The sequence below is a fragment of the Falco rusticolus genome, chromosome 4 (genome assembly GCF_015220075.1).
Source record: "Falco rusticolus isolate bFalRus1 chromosome 4, bFalRus1.pri, whole genome shotgun sequence".
Classification (NCBI taxonomy): Eukaryota; Metazoa; Chordata; class Aves; order Falconiformes; family Falconidae; genus Falco; species Falco rusticolus.
The window spans coordinates 23813985-23833715 of NC_051190.1; the positions used below are offsets into that span (position 1 = coordinate 23813985).

A 19731-nucleotide genomic window follows, 5' to 3' on the forward strand; every position below is an offset into this window, starting at 1 on the left:
TGACCCGTTCCTACGGAGCGGCCTGGCTGCGGCCGACCGGGGACGGCCGCGGCGCCCAGACAGGAGCGACCGGCGAGGCGGGTGGGGCGCCGTTCCCGGGGTGCCCGGTACAGCCAATCGATGCCAGAGGCGGCTGCGGGCGGCCCAATCGCCGGCCAGCGCTGGCTCCAAGGTCTCGCCTTCGCGAGCGGGCTGTGCGCTGAGGTGCTGTGGGTCCCGTTCTGTTACGTTCCCCGACCCGAGTGGGGGGCGGCTGCAGAGTGGTGGTGCGGTAGCCCCCAGGAGCCGGCCCGGCGGTACGGCTGGGCCCGGGAGCACGGCTGGGCGCAGGGCTCCCCGTACAGGCGTTGCCGGCCGCCCGGCGCTCGGGCTGTGCAGCCGGAGAGGCCCTCGGGGCGCGCCCCGGGGCTGCGCAGTGAGTCCGCGGCGCAGGAGGCCCCGCGGGTGTCGTGGGGTGGCCCCCCATCCCCGCGCCTCTGGGGACCGGGGTAGCTGAGCTGAAGGGCTTCTTCCAGAAGCCAATATAGGATTTCAGGGTGAGAGAGCGAGTTGCTGTAAGGGGCAGGTGCTCTCGGTGGCTGGAAGAGGCGGAGTGTAAAGGTGAGTGCAGGAATGCTGCTGCTAAAACAGCGTTAGTAAAAGCACCTGATCTTTCTTTTTCCCCCAGGCTTGGGCTGGGGTGGGATGACAAAGGTTTGCCCTATAGCAATATGCAGTTTATTGGCAGTGTTTTAATGTGATCTGAAGTGGGACATTATAGAAAACAAATGAAAGTTGTTTGCAACCTGTTTCACAAAGAAATTCTGAATGCGTGGCTGTCATGATTTAAGTGCTTCTTACAGAATACTGGCAAGTGTTCAGTTTTAAAAGAACTTGCAAAGTAGGGGAATGAGTTCATGTTCTTCTTTATTCCCTTATGATGAACCAAGTTGTTTCTGTAAGAGCAGAAAAGGGAATCCAACCCTGCTTACGTTCTCCCTGGGAGTTGCTAAGAGCAAAGGAAGAGCCGTGGTAAGATTTGGCTTGCCTGGCATCCTCATGCCAATAGCAAGCAACACTAATACTTTAAATTTCTGTCTGTGACTTAAACTTTTTGCTGAACCCTATCAATTAATGGTTACCCGCGTCTAAAGGCGCAGTTTTAGTCACCGTCTTTAAGTATATATGTATACAATAATGTAGTATCATTGTTCGCTGTCATTCAGCCCCACAAAACTTATTATCAGTGATACTTTGTAGTCTTGAGTTCTGTTACTGAAGATGAGCCTGTAGGTGCACATGTAAATGAAAATTTCAGGTTTCAGTCATTTCCTTTTCCTCCAGTTAGTAACTCTTGGAGGGCAATCTAACACAATTTGTGCACTTTAAAGACTTCTAGAGTTGTTCCTGTCACTCATATTTTTAGTTATAAAGTAATATTTCTTTGTGGAAATCTTTCAGATCTTGACTTCCTGTTCTTGTAACAAACTGCAAGAAGGAACACATTGGATTGCGAAAGTACTTTGCTTTAATTATAAAGCTGATGTAAAAATCCTTTGTTGCGGCAAAGCTACTTCATTTTTTTTGCTTCGCTTACTGTAGTTGGTTGATTTCTATAGAGCCTCAGGCTTTCTAAAAGGCAGGTTTTTATCTTGACAAGTGAGGCAATGAAACTATAACATATATTGAGTGTTGGGCAAAACCAGTTGCATTCTCTTTAACTGTTTGCCCCCCTTTTTTTTTTTAATCTGTATGATTCAATAATATTGTCTGAACCTCATTTAGTATCCCGTGATGTCTGATGGTCATTTAATATGTCCATCCAGGTAGACAAATATTGATGTGTTTTATTGTAAGCGTAAGTGTGATGAGAGCAAAACTGTAGGGATTCAGACTACTCAATTTCCAGTTATCCTACTGGCTAGCTGCAGAGTTTTACAGCACCTTTCCCTTTCCTGGGAGAGGGGGAAAGTTCTCATCCTTTAGGTGGCTATTCTCCCCTAACTCACATAATATTAGTTTAGTTGTTCATAACTGCTTAAACATGTTACTAACATAGACTTTTTAATTTATTAGGTAGCTTGAAAATAAACCTGAATGCATTGAGGTAAATATCATGCAAAGAATGGAAAATAAATGCAACTTCAGAGAACAACAGACTGGAGATCACAGGAGGAAGAAAACGAAAGCATCAGCGGTCACTGTAACGTGCCTTAAGGCACTCCGAGGTGCGTTTGAGAAGGCAGTAGTAGGGCAAATGGTCAGAAAGGAGGTATCTCCACCAGTGAAGTTCAGGCTGACAGCCCACAGCGTGGAAGAGAGTTTTGTGGTTGCAACTTGGGAAGCATCCACGTCATTCCAAAACTTGAAGGTGGCCAGCAATTGCAACTGTGTTTGGACAGACAGGAAACAGAGGAAGGTGAAAGAACCTGCAGCTGTCCAGTTGTTGTCCAGAATGACTCTGGGGGACACCCTGTGACTTGCCAAAGCGCAGTTGCTGAGAAGCCTCTCCAAGCCTGCGTTTGTGGATGAACCCAAAAAAAAAAGGGCGGGGGCAGTAAGTATGTCTTTTTTGAATGCATGTGTTGAAATATATGTGGGATCTTAATGGTTAAAATCCTTTTGACAAAATTTAAATTAAGAGGATGAAATGGTTTTAGTCTGTTTCGTACTTTAGGAGTTTCCTGGTTTTGTAAAGTCTAGTCTAGTAATGTACTCTTACAGGGAAGAGGAGGGGGAAAAAAAGCATTAGATCATTCTTTAGATTGGGGAACTATTACAATTGAAATGACTGGATGTTTTCCACTTCCCTAATCTATAAAGAATTAAACACTTAAAGTTGTTATAAAATACTAGTTGTTAATTTTGAGGGACTCTTGATTGTTATTTCTTTAATGTGATGTCACTTTTTTTTTTCATAGTAACTGGGTTGATTATAGCTTATTTAGTCACCCTATTCCACTTGCACAACTGAATAATAATTTCAAAACAGTGGAGGAAGACAACTTTTACTTTTGTTAAGGGTTTTGTAACACACAAGAAATACTACATCCTCTTCAACACAGGGAGATTGATTACAGCTGAAGGTAAGTCCCATGATGGCTGCATTTGCCTTTTCCTAATGTGATTTTAAAAAAAAAATATATATATACACATTTCATTCATAAATCTCAAATTATTAGTAAGAACAAACCACAGAGAAATAAGGATATTCAGCTGCAACATAATAAAAATCTTAATTGTGGGCACATAAGTAATACTTGAATGGTGGCCCATCCCAAAACAACTTCTGGTTAGGGAAGTCTGTGTGAATGACTTGGGACTAACGCAGAAGTGCACTCTTCCCTTTCCTCCTCCACTGCTGCCTTCCCATCCAAACAAAATTTAAGGATGGAATCAAATATTTGGCTAACTTTGTGGATGGCTCCAGGTCAAGTAAGAGTCCTTTGTCACACTGTTACTGAGTGCATAAAGGAATATTAGTTTTGAGGTTATTCTGCTTTTCAACCCTTGAGAATTAATTCCTTTTGGTTGCTGAAATCTGAGGAGAAAGATGAGTTTAGTGAAATTGTTGGTTTTATTTGAAACATTGTATCCAAATTAATAGAAAGTTGATCTGGGTTGGCCGAGGAAAAAAAACATGCTTTTACTTTGGCTTTTGATCGGAGGGTGAGTTTGTTGTTGTTAACTAATTCCTTGCATCTTGGCTAGGTCACATTCTTGGTATTTGTTGTATGCAGTATTTGGGTTAGGACAACCAGTTACAGTAAGTAGCCAGATAATTACCCAGCTTCTGTTAGATAGTTTTTACCTCAGTGTCATTGCTCAGAAATAAGAGAATGAGAATGTCGGGTTTGAAATTATCTGTACTGTGTCAGAGGTAGAGATCCAGCTTATTTTTTCAAATAGACTGCATAGTTATTTTGGAAAAATCCTAGAGCAGATACTGTAGGAGTAACGTAGGTTATTTTATACTACCCTCTTGAGGCTGATGTCGTATTTGCAAAGGAGAAAATACTGCACGTATTTATAGGTTCAAAGTTCCTTCTTTCTAGACCACCAGGAAATGCTGGGGATTTTTGTGTTGTTTGTTTTTTTTAAAAAAAAACAACCTTAGAATGTTCTGCTGAGTAAGCTGGATAAGCAACACAGCATAATAGCTGTGCCTTTTTTTATTCTGTAAACTAGCTTAGCCATATATTTTCTTTTCAGTGAGTAGACTATCTGACACAGTCTTGTCAGAATGTTAGAAACAGTGCTTCTTATTTTAATAAAGGATTTATGCAGTATCTCTGGCTGGCGGTTTCCTTCCTGGACTGTTGGGCAGCTTATTGGCTGACTGTTTCTATGGAATATGCTTGGAAAACATAAAATATAAAAAACACAAGCAGTAGCTCTGCTGTGGAAGTGATAATTGGAGTCAAGACTAATAAATACGACTTCAGTGCTCTTTCTGATTCTTCCCCTTCATTAACACTTCTGCAGGTTTCACAAAGTATGTGTCCACACCCTTACCCTGGGCTAGTCTCTCAAGCGTTGTTTACCCCTTTTTAATACTTTTCCCCTTCACTTCTAACTCTCCTTTGCCTTCTGGTGGATTATAGCATAAGATGGTGCTAGCAGCATGAAGGGGATCGCTTCATTTGGGAGATTAATTCTGGGGCAGAAAAAGAGAATGTCTAATAATTGCAGCTGTATTTACGTTTATTGCATTAGTCTGTTGAGAAGACTTTGTAGAATGTCATCAGGAGGAAATTCTAGAAGACATTCATGGATTACCAGATGTCTGTATGGGCTGAGGTACAGAAAAGAACATGTACTATATTGGAGCATACTGGTTTATGCATTTGAAGGCATGAAAAATTACCTTGTACCTCTGATGTATGTACCAATACGAATATGGTTCTGAATCCAAGCAAGTGAACTAGGAAACGTTTTTATAAGCTGGAAGCAATATTAGATGGTTTCCTTTATAAGGTCTGTATTAACAAATCCTTTGGCAATTAGACTAATTTGGCAACTGAAAGCTGAGTCCTTGTCCATCTAGTTTCCATAGTTTATTACACGAACTATTTAGTTGGAGCTACTCTTGAACAAATAAACAAAAAACAACCCCACAAGTAACTGCAGTTTCAGCATAAGCTTTATTCTCTATTGCAGATGTATATAGAAGTGTAAGAAGAGGTTTCCACCAGTTTTAGAAAGCATTCATATAGCATTCAAACATAGTTTAGAATAATCACTATATTTACTAAGGAAAAAGAGATAAAATAAGAAAATAAGCCTACAGGTCAGCCTGTGGTTAACCCTGCCCTTTATTATTTTTGGCTCTGGATCTTGTATTCTTCCTTTAAAAGATAATCTGTTCTAATGTCTGTCAGGTCAAGCTGCTCACGTTTACATCCTCCTTTCTTCTTTAGAGTTGTGAAATCAGTAATTAATTTCATACTAAAGTAAAACTTAAAAGAAATCAGGCCATCTAGTTCTTTGTCCTTCATCTTGCCTCAGTTTTTCATCTTTTCTATAAAGGCAAAAGATAAAGATTATTTTGATATGCTATTTGACAGTCTTAATATTTCTCTGAAAACCCTGTTTTGATCATCTGTCTAAAAGTTCTACAAGTGCTCAGCTGAAGGCAGAAGATAAGGTGGCTTTCATAGTTACATTCTAGAAGGGCACATATGTATAAGACTGTCTTGCTTGTATAATGGCCATGGAAGTAGTCCTTCAGAAGGAATTCAGAGGAAAATGGAGAGGGGAGCTTGGGGGAAGTCCTAGGAACCTGAAAAGCAGGGTGAAAGCAGAAGCATGATTTGTAGTTGGAATGAGTCATGCAGATATCAAGACTGACATAAACATTAAAACGGAAGATTCATAATGATCAGATTAACATGGGTAAGTGCAAATAAGGTATGACAGGCTGTAAAGGTACAAACCAGACTGCTTATGGCATTGGTGTTTTTGTTTGGTGGTGCTAGTGATTTGGTTTTTGTTTTTTAAAAAGCTCTGCTTTTATGACTTGGCAGTACCTTTAGCATTCTCTTCAAGCTTGTCCCCTAGCATCTTCTCCAGGGCTTGTCCATATTTTTTATAATCTTCTTCTGTTGTCTTGACACCAATTTCAAAGGGAACATTAAACTATAAAAACATTAAAAGACAGAGTTTAACAGACAAGTTCTGGACAAGGACACTGCAAGTTAATTTTATTCAAGGGAATGATGATAAGCAGAAGGTATAAAAAGGTATTCCATCTATTCACTTACTAGTGTTGAGACATGTAATGAGAATTTCAAAAACAGAGTGTATGGCAAGCTGCCCAACACACTGGAGGAAAGAAAACAAGAAACTCGCATTATTATATGTTAGTTCTGGAATGTAATGAATCCTAAATAGGAGATTGTGATCTGACTTACTGCAGCTGATTTTACATTATTTCATATAATCAGTGCTGGCAGTTTTCATGTGCCCTTTCCTACTTGCATTTCAAGTTCAAAATTATTGTAGTTTTAGTTTGTACTGCCTCCTGTGACAGAAACTGTGGTATGCAATCCTACCACTTAAACTTGCATGTTTAAGAGCAGTAAGAAAAAATACAGACCTTAATTTCAATACTGTTACTCTCATCTTCTGCCCCTGCTTCATCTGTACCCCAAAAGGCTTCTGTACCTTGATGATGTAGTTGTGCTGGGTTTTTTCTCAGGTCATATTGTTGCTAGAAAGCAAGCAAAATAATATCTATATATTCTTTCCATAATCAAACTAGTCAGTTTCTTGGGAAGTTAGAACTCTTAATTAACACAGATGCATCAAATTAGCTGAAGGCACCATACACTTATGTATGTATGTATGATATGTAGGTCTATAATAATTTTATTACCACTGCTGCATTAACTTTAATAGGAATTTGGTTTAAGGGTTCATTAAAGAACAAGCACCTTACAGTTAATTTCCAAAGAAGTTGCCAACAAAGTATTTAAAACAATGTTTTCTCTTCAATTGTTCTTTTTTTTCAGATTATTAATTCTTAGTGAATGAGATTACATGCATCTTTTCATAGCATGAATACAATGCTAATGGTTTGTTACAGAAGTTCTCTGGAATACCTCCTTCCTCTTCCAGAAAATAAATCTTCTAAAAGCTTTTCTGAATGCTGTAAAGAATATTGGTTTTAAGGACTTATGGAGGAAGACAATCTTGGTAAAGTATTTTTATGGGTTTTTTTTACCTGTATTTTTTTTTTATATTCAGGGCTTAAAAAACTAGAGCCAGTCAGAGTAGTTTCTGTCCAGAGAGCGATGTAAAGGGTAATTCCCAGGAGAGTACCTCTGAGAAACAAGATTATCTTCCTGAGGCAGGGTGTCAAATCTAAAAACGTAAGTTGAAAAATCAAACATATTTTATAATCTATTTAATTGAATCCAGATCCAGTGAAAATCTGCAGTGACCGTGCCTAAAAAGGCGTTTCAGTGGTGAGCACAATTCCCAATTGGTTCAAAACGTCACAGCCAATGAGGGCGTTGACTCCAATTGGTAATTGCATAACAGTTATATAAATTCATGCAGTATGCCCGTCTACCACTACACGTACTCTTCGCTGGCTACGTTGTACTGTTGCGGTTCTTCCAACTCTTCCTACTCCACTCAATACTGCTTGTAGGGGCCAGTGGCTAGGCCACTGGTCACTTGTGACGATGGTGATGTCAGCTCCTGTGTCCAGTAAGGCTTGCATTTGCTGTTGTTTGTACACGAAGGTGAACATCACGTTAGTGACGGGTCGATGATTCATTGGCATGGTTAACAAGGCAAGTCCTCCAGTGGAGCCAAATCCTGCTGCTCCGCGATTTTGGGTGGTTTTTGTTGTCATCTGATTGGTCAACTGCGGAATGGGGACTAGCTGAGCAATTCAGCTTCCTTTTGGAATATAGATTGGAGGAAAGTTCATTTGTGCAATGATAAAAATTTCTCCAGTATAGTCACAGTCAATAACTCCAGGCAGTATAAAAAGCCCTTTTATGCTGCTAGATGATCGCCCTAACAATAAGGCTCCATATGGTTGTCCATTAATAATTATAGGTCCCACCACACTTGTAGCGATCTTCTGAGGGCGGTCGTCTGTTAGGGTGATACTACCGCTGTTGCCAGATCCAGCCCGAGGCTCCCTCTGGTGGCTGGTCGAAGCTGGGCAGCGGCGGTGGCGGCTGGCCGGTAGATGGCGCCATCTGATGCTGGTTGGTCGGTGCTCTGATGGTAACTGGAGCCGCGATTGGGGTCGGCGCGCTGCGACTCCTCGCGCTCGTCTTCCCGTTTCCCGAGTTTCTGCAGGCTTCGGTGCTGTGTTTGTTCATGTGACAATTTTGGCACCACACCTGTCGCCGCATGTGTCCTGATCGCCCGCAGCGGAAACATTTATAGTCTCGACGACTAGTAGATTTCGCTCTTGGAGCTTCGGGAGGCTTCAGGGGGGCTAGGGCTGCAAAGGCTTGATCCTGCGCCTGCAGTAAGTTTTTCCCTAGTTCTTTGATTGATTCTACCAACGTTGCTTGTTGTCCTACTGGCACCCTACTCATTCGTTCTAACATTGATTCTATGGTTGCATCTAGGGGTAGAGTAACAAGAATTCCTTTAGTAAAACTATTACAGTTTTCTAACACACACTGTCTTAACAAAGGGCCTTTCATAAAATCTGCAACATCTGCAAGACTGATAGCATCTATCAATCTATCGACAAAAGAGGCAAATGACTCCTCTCTCCCTTGTCTAATTGACAGGTATGAGGGACTGGGTGGTGTCGTTTTAACTTTTTGTAGAGCCTCGCGAGCCAAACGCATGGATTCTAACAGGACATCAGGACCTGCCTGCATCTGCGTTTCAACAGAGGCGAACGGCCCTGTCCCCATTAATTGTTCTACAGTTACTCCTAGTAGCCGATCGTTTTGGTTTTGGGGAATATGTGCAGAAACTTCACAGAGTCTTTGCCAATGAGTTTGCCACAATAATTGTTGTGACTGTTTTAATATTAACCGCATTAAATTTTTTATGTCCTCAGGACATAAGATTCCGCTTCCCCAGATATAATTTAACATTTGTCTTGCTGGTTCACTGTGCACTCCAGACTCATTTATGGTACTACGTAACTGGTTAAAATTTTCCAATCTAGTGTCTCATGTACTCCGAGCATTCCTCCTGTATTATCTACTTGATACACAACCGGAAAAGCTTGAGGCTGGGGGGAGCCGAGCTGTTCTACAGTTTCAAAGTCTCTTTGCATAATTGCTTCTCGCGTTACACTATTCCAGTCAATTCGTGTGACGCATGGCTGTATAACCCTTTTGTTTTTAAAAATCGGTGTGTCTCACTCTGCATTATATTCAGTCTCACCAGCTTCATCTTCCTCACAAGAGGCCACCTCCGTTTCAACCGGCGGCGCAGACAGTTTTGCCGTCAGCGGATCGGGGGGTGGACAAGAGGGCCGCTGTGTCACTGGGACAGGAATCCCACTAGCTGGAGGTGAGAAATAATTGCCCCCTATGGTGAGGCGACCGGCATTAGCATCAGGCTGTTCAAGCCGGTCAGAGGCTGCAGCAGCAAGGTGTTTTTCAGCCTTATATTTTTTCATACAATTAATTACATCTCTCCATGGTTTCATCAATTTTTTAGCTGTTTTATCATCATCAATTACTAAGTCCCACAAGCAATCACCAAATGTATGCCACTCCTCTACTTCAAACATAGCTTCTGGGTCTTTAAAAAAACCTTTTGTTTTCCCCATGGCAATTAATCCGGCCAGATCTTTTAGAGGGCCTACTCCCCGCTTTTCTAAAAAGTGCTTTAAGAATTCGAAAGCTGCCTCTCTATCCATTGCGCTAGCGACTGTGACCTTCTTTCTTATCCGGTCCAATGCAGCCTTGTCTTGGGTAGCTTTTCCTTGCATGGCGAGCCCCCTCCTCTCTCGGGCTCAAGCACAGATCAGAAGCCTGCGACAGCATACGTCGATCTTTTGCTCTGTGGTCGCTGCTACCAGTGCTTCTCCGAGCTCGCTGTCCGGTGGAGAACAAGGATGGGGGTCCCTGTTCGGGTGCCACTTGCGACAGGCGAGGGAAACAAGCAGTCGACTCAATATGAGTGATAAAGCAAGCTTCAACTTTATTGCGGCACAATCAGACTTTTATATTGCTACAACTAATTATACATATTTGGCACTTATTCATTGGCTAGATTCTAAAGGTTACATTACCATACTCCTCCTCTTTGCAGTTTTGCTTGCATAACTTCAGGGTTCTTCCTTGTTCTTCACCAACTACTTCCTCAAAATTGTTTACTTCATACTGTCAAGGCCAGCGAGACCTTTAGTTTCTTCCTTATCAGCATAACTCAGAATTTTCCACTGCGGCCTGCTTGGCCTGCTCATGTCAAGGCTCACTGATGTAAAGACCAAACATTTTAGACTCACATAACCTTTCCATGGAGCCATGACCACCTTCCTGCAACCATTCTCCAACAAAAATCTTTCTCCTGATTTGAATTTCTAAAGATAGATGTATAAAGGAAACATGATTTTTATATGCCAAAGGTAAAAATATCCTGTCAAAAAGAGATTATAGCTTACAGTGTCTTCTTCTATAACGAAGATATAGTAACTGAAGCAGACAGCTTAGTGGAGAGGAATTGCACAGGAAAACCATCAAAAGCTGAAACTTCTCTGAAACTTTACCTGGTTATTTTTGTGGCTTCACTAAACAGTTGCTTTCCAAAGCACTTTATATATATATTTCTATCTCTATATAGTGGAGTATTTGTTCTGTGCTACAGTATTCCTGGAAATGCAATCTGATATGTATTTAAATTCCTTGGAAACTTGGCCTGCTTGCAAGATAACAAAATCAACAAAAAAAGTGAAAAGAATGCATAGATCTGTTGCTGTGCTTCTTTTACATATAATGAAATTGTGTAGGGAACAAAGTGAGAATTTCCTTTTTTTCCTGTGGCATTAACATTGTTCCTTTTATACATGTTACAGCTATTAATTAATCTTTTTTTCCCCCAAAAAAAGGAAAAGCCCCAAACCCTTTTTATTATCTGAGGTGATGTAAGAGAAATGGAGAAGTTGAGCTGTATTCCTAACCGGCAGCAACAGCCATGTTTCTCATTTTTGCCTTTAAGTGCATTCTCTCTTTGGTCTTCTCTCCAAGGTTGTTTTATCAGATTTTGTTGTTATTTGCTGGAAGACTGACACTGAAAATGATACCTGAGAAACTTTGCTTCCGTTACTTTAAAAATGGAACATTAGCAAATTTTAAAAATCACTTCAGTTAAGATTAGTAGCAATAGCTGAGGGGCTAGAAAAATCTCAATAAGATAAATAGGGAATTATTTTTTTTTAACCTGAGAAAGAGTAGGAGGAAAGAAAGAATATATGATGAAGGATGACAAATTTGTAACTTTTGTTGCTTGTATTCTAATTTGACTTAAATGACATGGCTAACTTGTAGGATCCATTTTGCACTGGAGCCCCACAAACTTCCAGCAGTAGGGTGGAGAAGGGTGTGGAGAATGTGCAAATGTGCAAAGATGAGGAGAAATTTAGTTAAATCAGAATTGCTGTTGGAGAAACTTACATTGAGTATATTCTTTTTCTCTCTCTCTTTCCCCAAGTACAAGAAGGAGGGGATTACAGATCCAAAAACATGAAGCCTATTCTCAAAAACTTTCACCTAATGATTATATTTGCAATGAACACATTGTGTTACCTTTAAATAATTTTTAATCAGTTGTAATTGTTTGGGATACGTTGATCATTACTTGAAACCATTTTAAAACATTTCATCTTAAGTATGAAGGAATAACAGGCTGAACAGAGCCTTGCTGCTAAGTAGATTTGAATTCTTAAGTATTTAAACTTGTAAAATGTAAGGATAAATTTTAACACTGTGAATTGTGGAACCTAATACCCCCAAAGGCAAAAAACCTTTCTTGTGTACTAAGGAGCTAGTGCCCTTTTTCCTTAGAATGAAGCGTGGTAAAAGCTAACTAAGAATGAGGTTTCATTTTTGAGCCTTTTTATTGGAGCTAATATGTGTGATTTCAAGCTTGTATGGTTTCCACAGCAGTTAAATGCCACCCAAAACACTCCTAGGTGACCAGGTACTCAGTATCAAAGAACAAGTGGGCATGGTAGTGGGAATGAAAGCCTGCCTGTTCAGTTTAGCCATTATGATTATGATCTTAGTAGAAATGGAAAACAGCTTGAAAGAAAATAGTGCTTTGCTGTATAATTTAAAATGTTTGAATATAGTGCTAATTTCTAGATGAGTTGATTAATTCTTTTGGGGGGGGCAGGTAGTAAGGCTACAGTGCACTTAATAACAGGAACGTTGCATGCTTCTGTTAGTATCTAGAAAAATAATTCATTTATGTGTTTCTGTGAGAGCAGCTAGGATATTATTTGGTTAGGATAGATAACTATCATAAAACAAGGTTTTATTTATCTAAAAAAGAGGGTATATTATCTTGACTACGCCAAAACAAAGAGCATGCCTAGGATCCACTACCTTGGAGGGGAAGGCTGTGAATTGTTCATTTGTGTTGCTTCAGTGCAATTGAAGAATAAAGGGAAAAATATGACCTTTGAGTTAAGTACTTTCCCTCTTGTAGGAGAGTAAGAGTGCTTCAGCTTTTAGCTAAAGGCATACTGAAGCGTGGTTTGTTCAAGCCTGATATACTTGCCTGAAATGCAATGACAAATCAGTTTAACTGAAGGCAAAACTTTGTTCTTTTTTACACTATATACAGTCTTAGTCTCTAGTGGACTAGTACTTTCCCAGCTAGTGTAAAGCTAATACCATGGATGGGAGGGCAACATGACTGTGGCTTGACTGAGGGTAGACTGTAGACAGCCTCAACACAGCCCCTGTGAAAAGATTACATACAGCACACCAGGCTTTAACCAATAGGACTTTATTCTGTTGGTATCTCAACAAAAAATAAACCTGAGGTACAGTACAGAAGTGTGGCTAGAAAAAAAATATCTTCAAATTATGGTTTGATTTATTGATGTTGGTTAAATAACCCAAGTTTGAAATTATTGCAAAGCAAAAGACATATGCATTCCACTACTCCTTTTCACTTTCAGGAAAGCACAGAGACTTTCACCCATCCAAGCATGTTATTTTCAGGAAGACCTAAGCACTAATTCCCCACTACCAGGAGGGCTAGCTAACATACTAACACCTAATGCTTAAAACTCCACCAGCCCTTTCCCCTCACTTGAAACAAAGTTTTGGCCTTTGAAGGGACAGAGCATTTGTCCTCTTGCACAAAGGACTTTACAACCTTGCCCCTCTGAGTGTTCCACTTGTTCCTACTTAAGTGCTTGAAGTCTGACTACAGCATATCCAATTAAATTTGATCCCTAAACCAGAAAAGCAGGGTACAATTTCTACAGCATCAAGGAGTAGTATAAGGCACAGTACTTTGCTATGCTCTTTACCTTAAATTTAAGGGAATGTCAATTAAGGCTGATTATCAACATATTGTAGCCTCCCAGTAATAGTTCTAGAGTGCTCATAAAATTGGGTAATTGTTTCCCACGTTCATGTCCAGTTTAGATAAAATCAGTTCTCATCCGGTTCAAGAAACATTGCAAATCTGGTATAGTGATCACTTGTTGCAGCTGGAACATTCACTCATGCATCACTGCTCATTCTGCTGCCCCTCTGTGATGGCAGACACCCCTCCTTGGCCCTTGTTGACATCGCTGATACATGCCCACAATCCATCTACTGATTCCTTCCATAGCGTGACCTCAAAAACAGACCAGGAAGAAGTTTCAGCTTTAATACATTCCATTTCCCATTTCCTCACAACTATCACATCACTGGTTTGGTGACAGTCTACAGCTACAGAAAGTGTTTAAGTGTTGTTCTAAGTATCAAGTTATTTGTTGCTGTATACTGAATAATCATCCAGTAGTAAAGGGAGAGTATGTGAATTCTGCTGTTAGTACCCCAAAAAATAAAAGTTAAGCCTGCGTTTCTAAACTCCAGTAAGGATTAAGAATGCAATGCAAGTAGGTTTGCCAAAGGTTAGGGTCCTTCTGATCAGTCAAAAGCAAAAGCCTCAGCATTGCAGCAAAGGAGAATCTGCAACAGTCTTAAACAAAAGTGACAATAGCCTGTCTCATCTCAGTCATTCTGAAAATACGGCATGCAGGAATAAAAGCCAAGGCAGCAATACTCACTTTATTGTCTCCTCCAGACACTGCAAGAATATTTGCAGTAATGGACCAACTCACATGCCAGACAACATCATTGAACTTGTGCAGCAGCTTTGGTGACCATGAATTTCCAGAGGCATCATCACATGTCCAGATGAACACTCTGCCATCCTAACAAAAGCAAGCAGAGTTGGTTGGACCACTAGTTACAACACAGAAAAAACAACCTTGATTGGACTTGGAGTTACACTTCCAAATCCTTCCAAATCCCAGCTCTGATATGAACCCTAGATGTGTTTGCATGGATTTTTGCTCAATACAGCAAAAGGCCTGCTTTCTTACTACAGCTAAAAGCAAGTCAGGAGTACAATGCTCCGATAAGAAAAACTATTTTTACAAAAGATGACTTGCAAATACCAGAGAAGAGCTCCCAAAATACATATATATGTATATGTATACATATATATCCAGCCACATGACAGCAAGTTGGCAGCTTACTGAGTAGTCTTCTTGATATATAAAATAAAAAGCATTTACAGGACAACACTACAGACAATATGAAGATTGAGGACATCAGAGCTGATTAAGAATTCCAGTTATTAGAAAACAGTATTTTTAGCTGGAAGTTCAGTGAATCTGAGCCAGAGCCATTAAAATATGATTTTGATTTGAAGGTCTTCCTCATAGCAAGGCCACTCTGCTCATGATTTTCAAAATAAAAGATAAGTCTTTGGTACAGAGCTCCCCCACCCCCAGTCTCTGTCCAGAAATGCTTCTATTGGGCTTCTGAGTTTGGGAGGAACAGGAATCAAAAGCTGTTATGCACACACCCAGATACACCAAAGGACTGACAAGATCACCTGTTACCACAGTTCTGTCCTTACTATTCCTTTCCTAGAGAAAAGGGGAAGTAAACGGAAGCGAGGGTGTTGAGAGCCTGCCTCCTTGTCACTCCAACAGAAACCTCACCTGCGAGCAGCTAGCAATGGTACTTGTTGGCAAGCCTATTGATGGAGCCCAGGCTACATCTCGAACCCAGTCACTATGAGCTTCCAGCTTCTGCTCTTCTTTCCACTGACCATCTTCTTCCCTGAAAGCACATTTATACAGTCAGAAGGGTGGCAGCAGCCAGCAGTCATATTTCTCACCTCCTGTTGTGGATTTTTTTTTTTAGACTCCTTGTTTATCCAGGTAATACAAAGCACAAGTGATCCCCACTCTTCTCCAAAAAGCAGAGTGGCTTAAACTGACAAAATCCCTTCCAAGGGGCAGAAAGCAGCATAGGGAGAGAACCTAACCTTCAGTTACTGTACAGAAATCTGCTATTGTCGAAGTGACAGTGGTAATCAAATACAATTAGAAAGCCCTTTCCCAAGATAAGATGAAGCAGGGCTGACAGAAATTGCTATAGCCATGTGAGAGACTGTATATCACTAAGTTGTTTCCATTTTTAAAGAACTTCTCTATAACGGTAGTTCAAAGATTAAAGCATAGAAATGCTGAAAATATTACTTGAGATACTGACAGGGACGTTCAAAGATATAAAGCATATAAGGTTGTACAAATTTTTAAGTCTAGCAGTAGTGCACTTACTTCCAGATCTTGACAAGGTTGTCGCAGCCACCAGATGCAAATCTTTTTATATAGTTTGGTTTTTGACCAGATGGTTGTTCTATAAGGCTTCCTGGTACAACAGCAGGAGCCCAGCTAACTGCATTACATCCAATCTATTTAATGAAAAAATTTCATTATTAAAAGTTGCTTACTTTAAATAAGTAAATAAAAGTTGCTGAGGGGCAAATGACACTTTGCATACTCTGCTGGAGGCAGGGGGAATAAGCCCAACCTAGGAAAATCTTGCACAATGCTGGGTGGGTATCAGATGAATAAGAAACCCATATACAGTCTAGTCTCAATAGGGCACTTATTTGGAAAGCCTTAGGTAGCTAAGTAACTGGTTTATGTGCAAATATAATCTCAGATATGTAAACAGTGGAGACAGATACAAACCAAAAAGACATGAAACATGCACAGCTGCTAAGTTTTAAGAATGCAGGAGTAGAATGAACCTTTGGTCTGGCGCCCTATTTCCTTTTATCAAGAGCTACTGCTGTTAGCTTATGAAGTTCTGCTTAAGCAGAAATCCCCGCTATTTGGGGAAAAACACAAGTCCTGCTGTTTTTCCAGCTACAGCTTATTCAGTTAGTTTGTACAGGTGTCGTTAGTACCAAAGCAATTTCCTACCATGTAACTTCCAGCACTGTGTTTAACAATGCTTAATAAAGAGGTATTCTCAGTGCTGTTTAGTAACCTTCACATATGTTGTTTTCTACTTCATTTTAGTGACTACAAAGTATACCTTCCCACTCTGAACTAATTTAAAACAAGTTATTCTTGATTCTGGAAACTGTTTCACATAATTTTGTTGTATTTCAGTATTTATCTAGTCTAAAAGTTCTTTGAAGCATCATAGCTCCAAGAACTCTGTGCTGCTCCAAAGGAACAGACTTACCGTATGTGCATTGCTGATCTTTTTGACTTCCCACTGCCCATCACCTGTGTAGCTCAATAATGAAATGGCCCCATCAGAGCTCCCGCAGGCCAGGATCAATCCATAGTCATGGGGTGCCCAGCAGACAGAATTCACTGTCAGGAGGGAGGACAGGCTTGATTACAACACAACAGCTACCTAAAATTGACTAACCAATTCACTGGCTAATATGAGTGGAATAGTCACTAAAAGCCAGCAGCTCTGAAAGCTCAGAATAAGAATCTTTGCATTCCTGAGTTTCAGCAAAGCCAGTCAATTAACACTGTTAACTGACTGACAGAAAACTGCCTTTATTTTTCACACCCTTTTAGAATGAGAACACCAAAAGATCACTCTTAATGACAGATCAAAATCTTTTACTATCCCCTGCAACAGCAAAGAGTATTGCTGACTCTAGAACAAAAGCTGAATGGCAGGCATAGTATTTAAAGTCTAGATTAGTAACACAACAAAGCTGGAGACTTCTCAGATCTGCATGTAGGAGGCCCAATCATCTGAACAAAACAGTTTCCATTGTAAACCAAAACACAGCATGCAAAAATCCACCTTTTTCCTTTCTTCCTGTGGTGGATCCATAGAGCATTTTCCCCAGGAATTCAGTACCCTACCATCTTGTTTATTTGAAAGCTGATTTATCTGTAAAACAACTCGTACGCAAACATCGTATGAACCAGGACAGAAGTTTATCCAGCAGTATGACCTTACGTAAATGCTCTATTCATGCTGAATAGATTTATTGTCTCTCCACTGATTCATCCCCATCTGTTTGATAGAGGCTTTCTTCCTTAACACTGACAGATTTATTCCAATCCTACCTGAATCCTCTTATATCCCCAGTCTCAATTCCCAGCTCCAGACCCCACATACCTGAGGAATCATGCCCTGTGTACTCATAGGTCTTCTCCCAGGTACCATTTTCTTCCTTCCAGACAATAACCTTCCTGTCATAGGAACAGGAAGCCAAGATATTTCCATACATCGGATGAGCCCAGGCAACCTGCCACACAGGACCTTCGTGCCTGCAAGAAACAACATTATTTGGAAAAGCTGGGAGAAACCTATTCCCGTTGTGGCTGCTTCACAGCCATGATTTTTGTAAATTGGTCTTCTGCAAGTGATTAATGCAATGATATGAAGAATGAGTAATGCAAAGATGAAAAACACCATACTGGACTGTCTGACAAACCCACTGCCATTGAAAACAGTTCCAGACATTTATCCTTATATTTGAAATTAAGACTGTGAGTTTACTTCTCAAAAATTATAGGTGTCAATTATTTAATAGATGACGAAGTCCCAGTGTTATTCTTTACTGGCTCTCTGTCCCCGCCCTTGCAGCTCTGAAGAGTTCTTTAGCAACAACCAGCCAGAGTAATTACTACATTGGAGGAATTTACCATGCACCTGGTGGTACCAAAGGGCAAAATGACAACATATTAAAAAATTTCCACAGATAAAAATCTTCTGTTTCAACACTTTACCCTCTCAGGTCTGCAATGAGGATTTGCCCTCCATTCCGAACATCAAAGATTTTCACAGATCTGTCTGAAGAACAGGTTGCCAACCGAGTGCCATAGTAATCCATCTGAGCATCGTGCTGCAAGGTGATGGAGAAGCTACGGTCAGCATGCTTTGTTAGCAAATCTTACTACCTTTTAAGAATAGCTAAATTAAATTCACGTTAAAACACCTTAAAAAGGATAGTTCTTAAACAATCCAGACAAGCCACATAAGTAACTTATTTGCCCAACTGCTGTTTTCACTAGCTGTACAAATGTTACACAGAAGGAATCTTGGGAATTTAGAGCAGTAATCCACAACATTTTCAGGTGAGCACAGGAAATTAGCACCACTGACTAAAAGCCTTAACCAGTTTTTGTTTCTTAATACATAAAGTGGGTATAAGAATACGACACTTGAAACTTCATTATCTAACTGGGCTCCGTGCTTCTACAAATTGCTCTGACATTTTTCCTCCTACCCATACTTACACATCTGCTCCTAGAAAAACCGTTTTGTTTGATGAAGTTATGTACCATTTAGTATACGGGTATATATTGTTTCACAGACACGAGCAGAAAAAAGCCTAAGCACGAACATAGAAGTTTTACACAATTTCCCCTTCCCCGGTAGCCAAGTCTTCCTGTCACACCATGTAAAACAGCACTATGGGAACCTCAGGCAGCATGCCCTGCCTGACATCCCATGCGCATCATTTGGTACGGGTATGTCCGCCCCTCATGAGACAGCGCCGTGAAGTACCTCTGTTTTGTTAAGTTGAAGTCTAAAATTTAAATGGTTAAAACCGGAGGGAGCACAGTAAACAGAGTCGAGTAGGTTTTCTGTTAAAAAGTAGCTGCCCACACACTTACTATCATGTCCTCGTGAGAGGTGTCCACCGTGTTAATTACCGAGACCTGCGGGGGAAGGAGAGTCAGTAACGCGCGCCCCGCGCACCCACGCGTGGCCGGAGGCGGACAGCCCACCCCTGGCCAGCCCCGGGACAGGCACGGCTCCCCGGGGCCCGCAGGCCGCCCCTGCACGGCCCCATCGGGGCACCGGAGGCGGCCGAGAGCCGGGCGTGTTGCACTTTGTGCCGAACCCAGTCGCGCTCGAGCCCCGCACCAAGGACACCGCCGGTTCCCCGCCGCGCTACCCCCACCGCCTCCCACCCCTGCCCCGACGGGCATCGCGGGTACGGGCGGGGCACAAGGAGCCGCCACCGCCCTCCCCCCTGCTACCCGCGGCCGGCCCACGGAGCCTAGGCCAGCTCCCCTCTTCGTCCCCCGGCCCGGGCCTACCATGACGGCGATGGACCCCGCAGAGCCCCCCAGCAGCGAGCGGCCCGGCCTGGCCTGCGGCCGCGTTCTTCAGACGTGGCACGGCGGTCCGGCACCCACACGGCCCCGCCGCGCCCCGCCCGCCTGCGCGCCAAGGTTCCGGGGGCGGGCACCGGGCCGGCGCCGCTGCACAGGCGCGTACGGCCGTG

The 19731-nt window shown here is 41.6% G+C and overlaps 1 protein-coding gene and 2 long non-coding RNA genes across 5 annotated transcripts; 1 reads left to right on the forward strand and 2 right to left on the reverse strand.

The window, feature by feature from the left end:
- The first annotated feature begins 5 nt into the window (after positions 1-5).
- On the forward strand, positions 6-9558 carry LOC119145966. Its single transcript, XR_005103585.1, has 5 exons — positions 6-600; positions 2060-2536; positions 2901-3065; positions 6993-7176; positions 9352-9558. It is a non-coding gene; the product is annotated as an uncharacterized LOC119145966 (long non-coding RNA).
- Positions 3113-6983, reverse strand: LOC119145968. 3 transcript variants are annotated; one of them, XR_005103589.1, is made up of 3 exons: positions 6243-6983; positions 6009-6117; positions 3113-5761 (listed from the first exon to the last, which is right to left on the reverse strand). It is a non-coding gene; the product is annotated as an uncharacterized LOC119145968 (long non-coding RNA). The 3 variants fall into 3 exon arrangements; XR_005103588.1 differs by having other exon boundaries at positions 3113-5500; positions 6009-6983; XR_005103587.1 differs by having other exon boundaries at positions 6009-6983.
- Positions 9559-12917: 3359 nt separating the features above from the next.
- On the reverse strand, positions 12918-19661 carry SEC13 (SEC13 homolog, nuclear pore and COPII coat complex component). Its single transcript, XM_037382836.1, has 9 exons — positions 19544-19661; positions 19115-19159; positions 18224-18339; positions 17610-17761; positions 16704-16837; positions 15785-15918; positions 15161-15281; positions 14216-14362; positions 12918-13779 (listed from the first exon to the last, which is right to left on the reverse strand). Exons 1-9 carry the CDS (start codon positions 19544-19546, stop codon positions 13669-13671), a joined length of 963 nt encoding a protein of 320 aa, XP_037238733.1. The 5' UTR covers positions 19547-19661; the 3' UTR covers positions 12918-13668.
- Positions 19662-19731: the final 70 nt, after the last annotated feature.

Bases quoted from the DNA above. Each gene is read 5' to 3' on its own strand.
- SEC13 (XM_037382836.1), bottom strand. The intron at 15,919-16,703 runs GTAAGTCTGTTC...TTCATTAAATAG, and splicing joins AGATCAGCAATGCACATACG to ATTGGATGTAATGCAGTTAG. The intron at 15,282-15,784 runs GTAAGTGCACTA...ATGTGCTTTCAG, and splicing joins AACCTTGTCAAGATCTGGAA to GGAAGAAGATGGTCAGTGGA.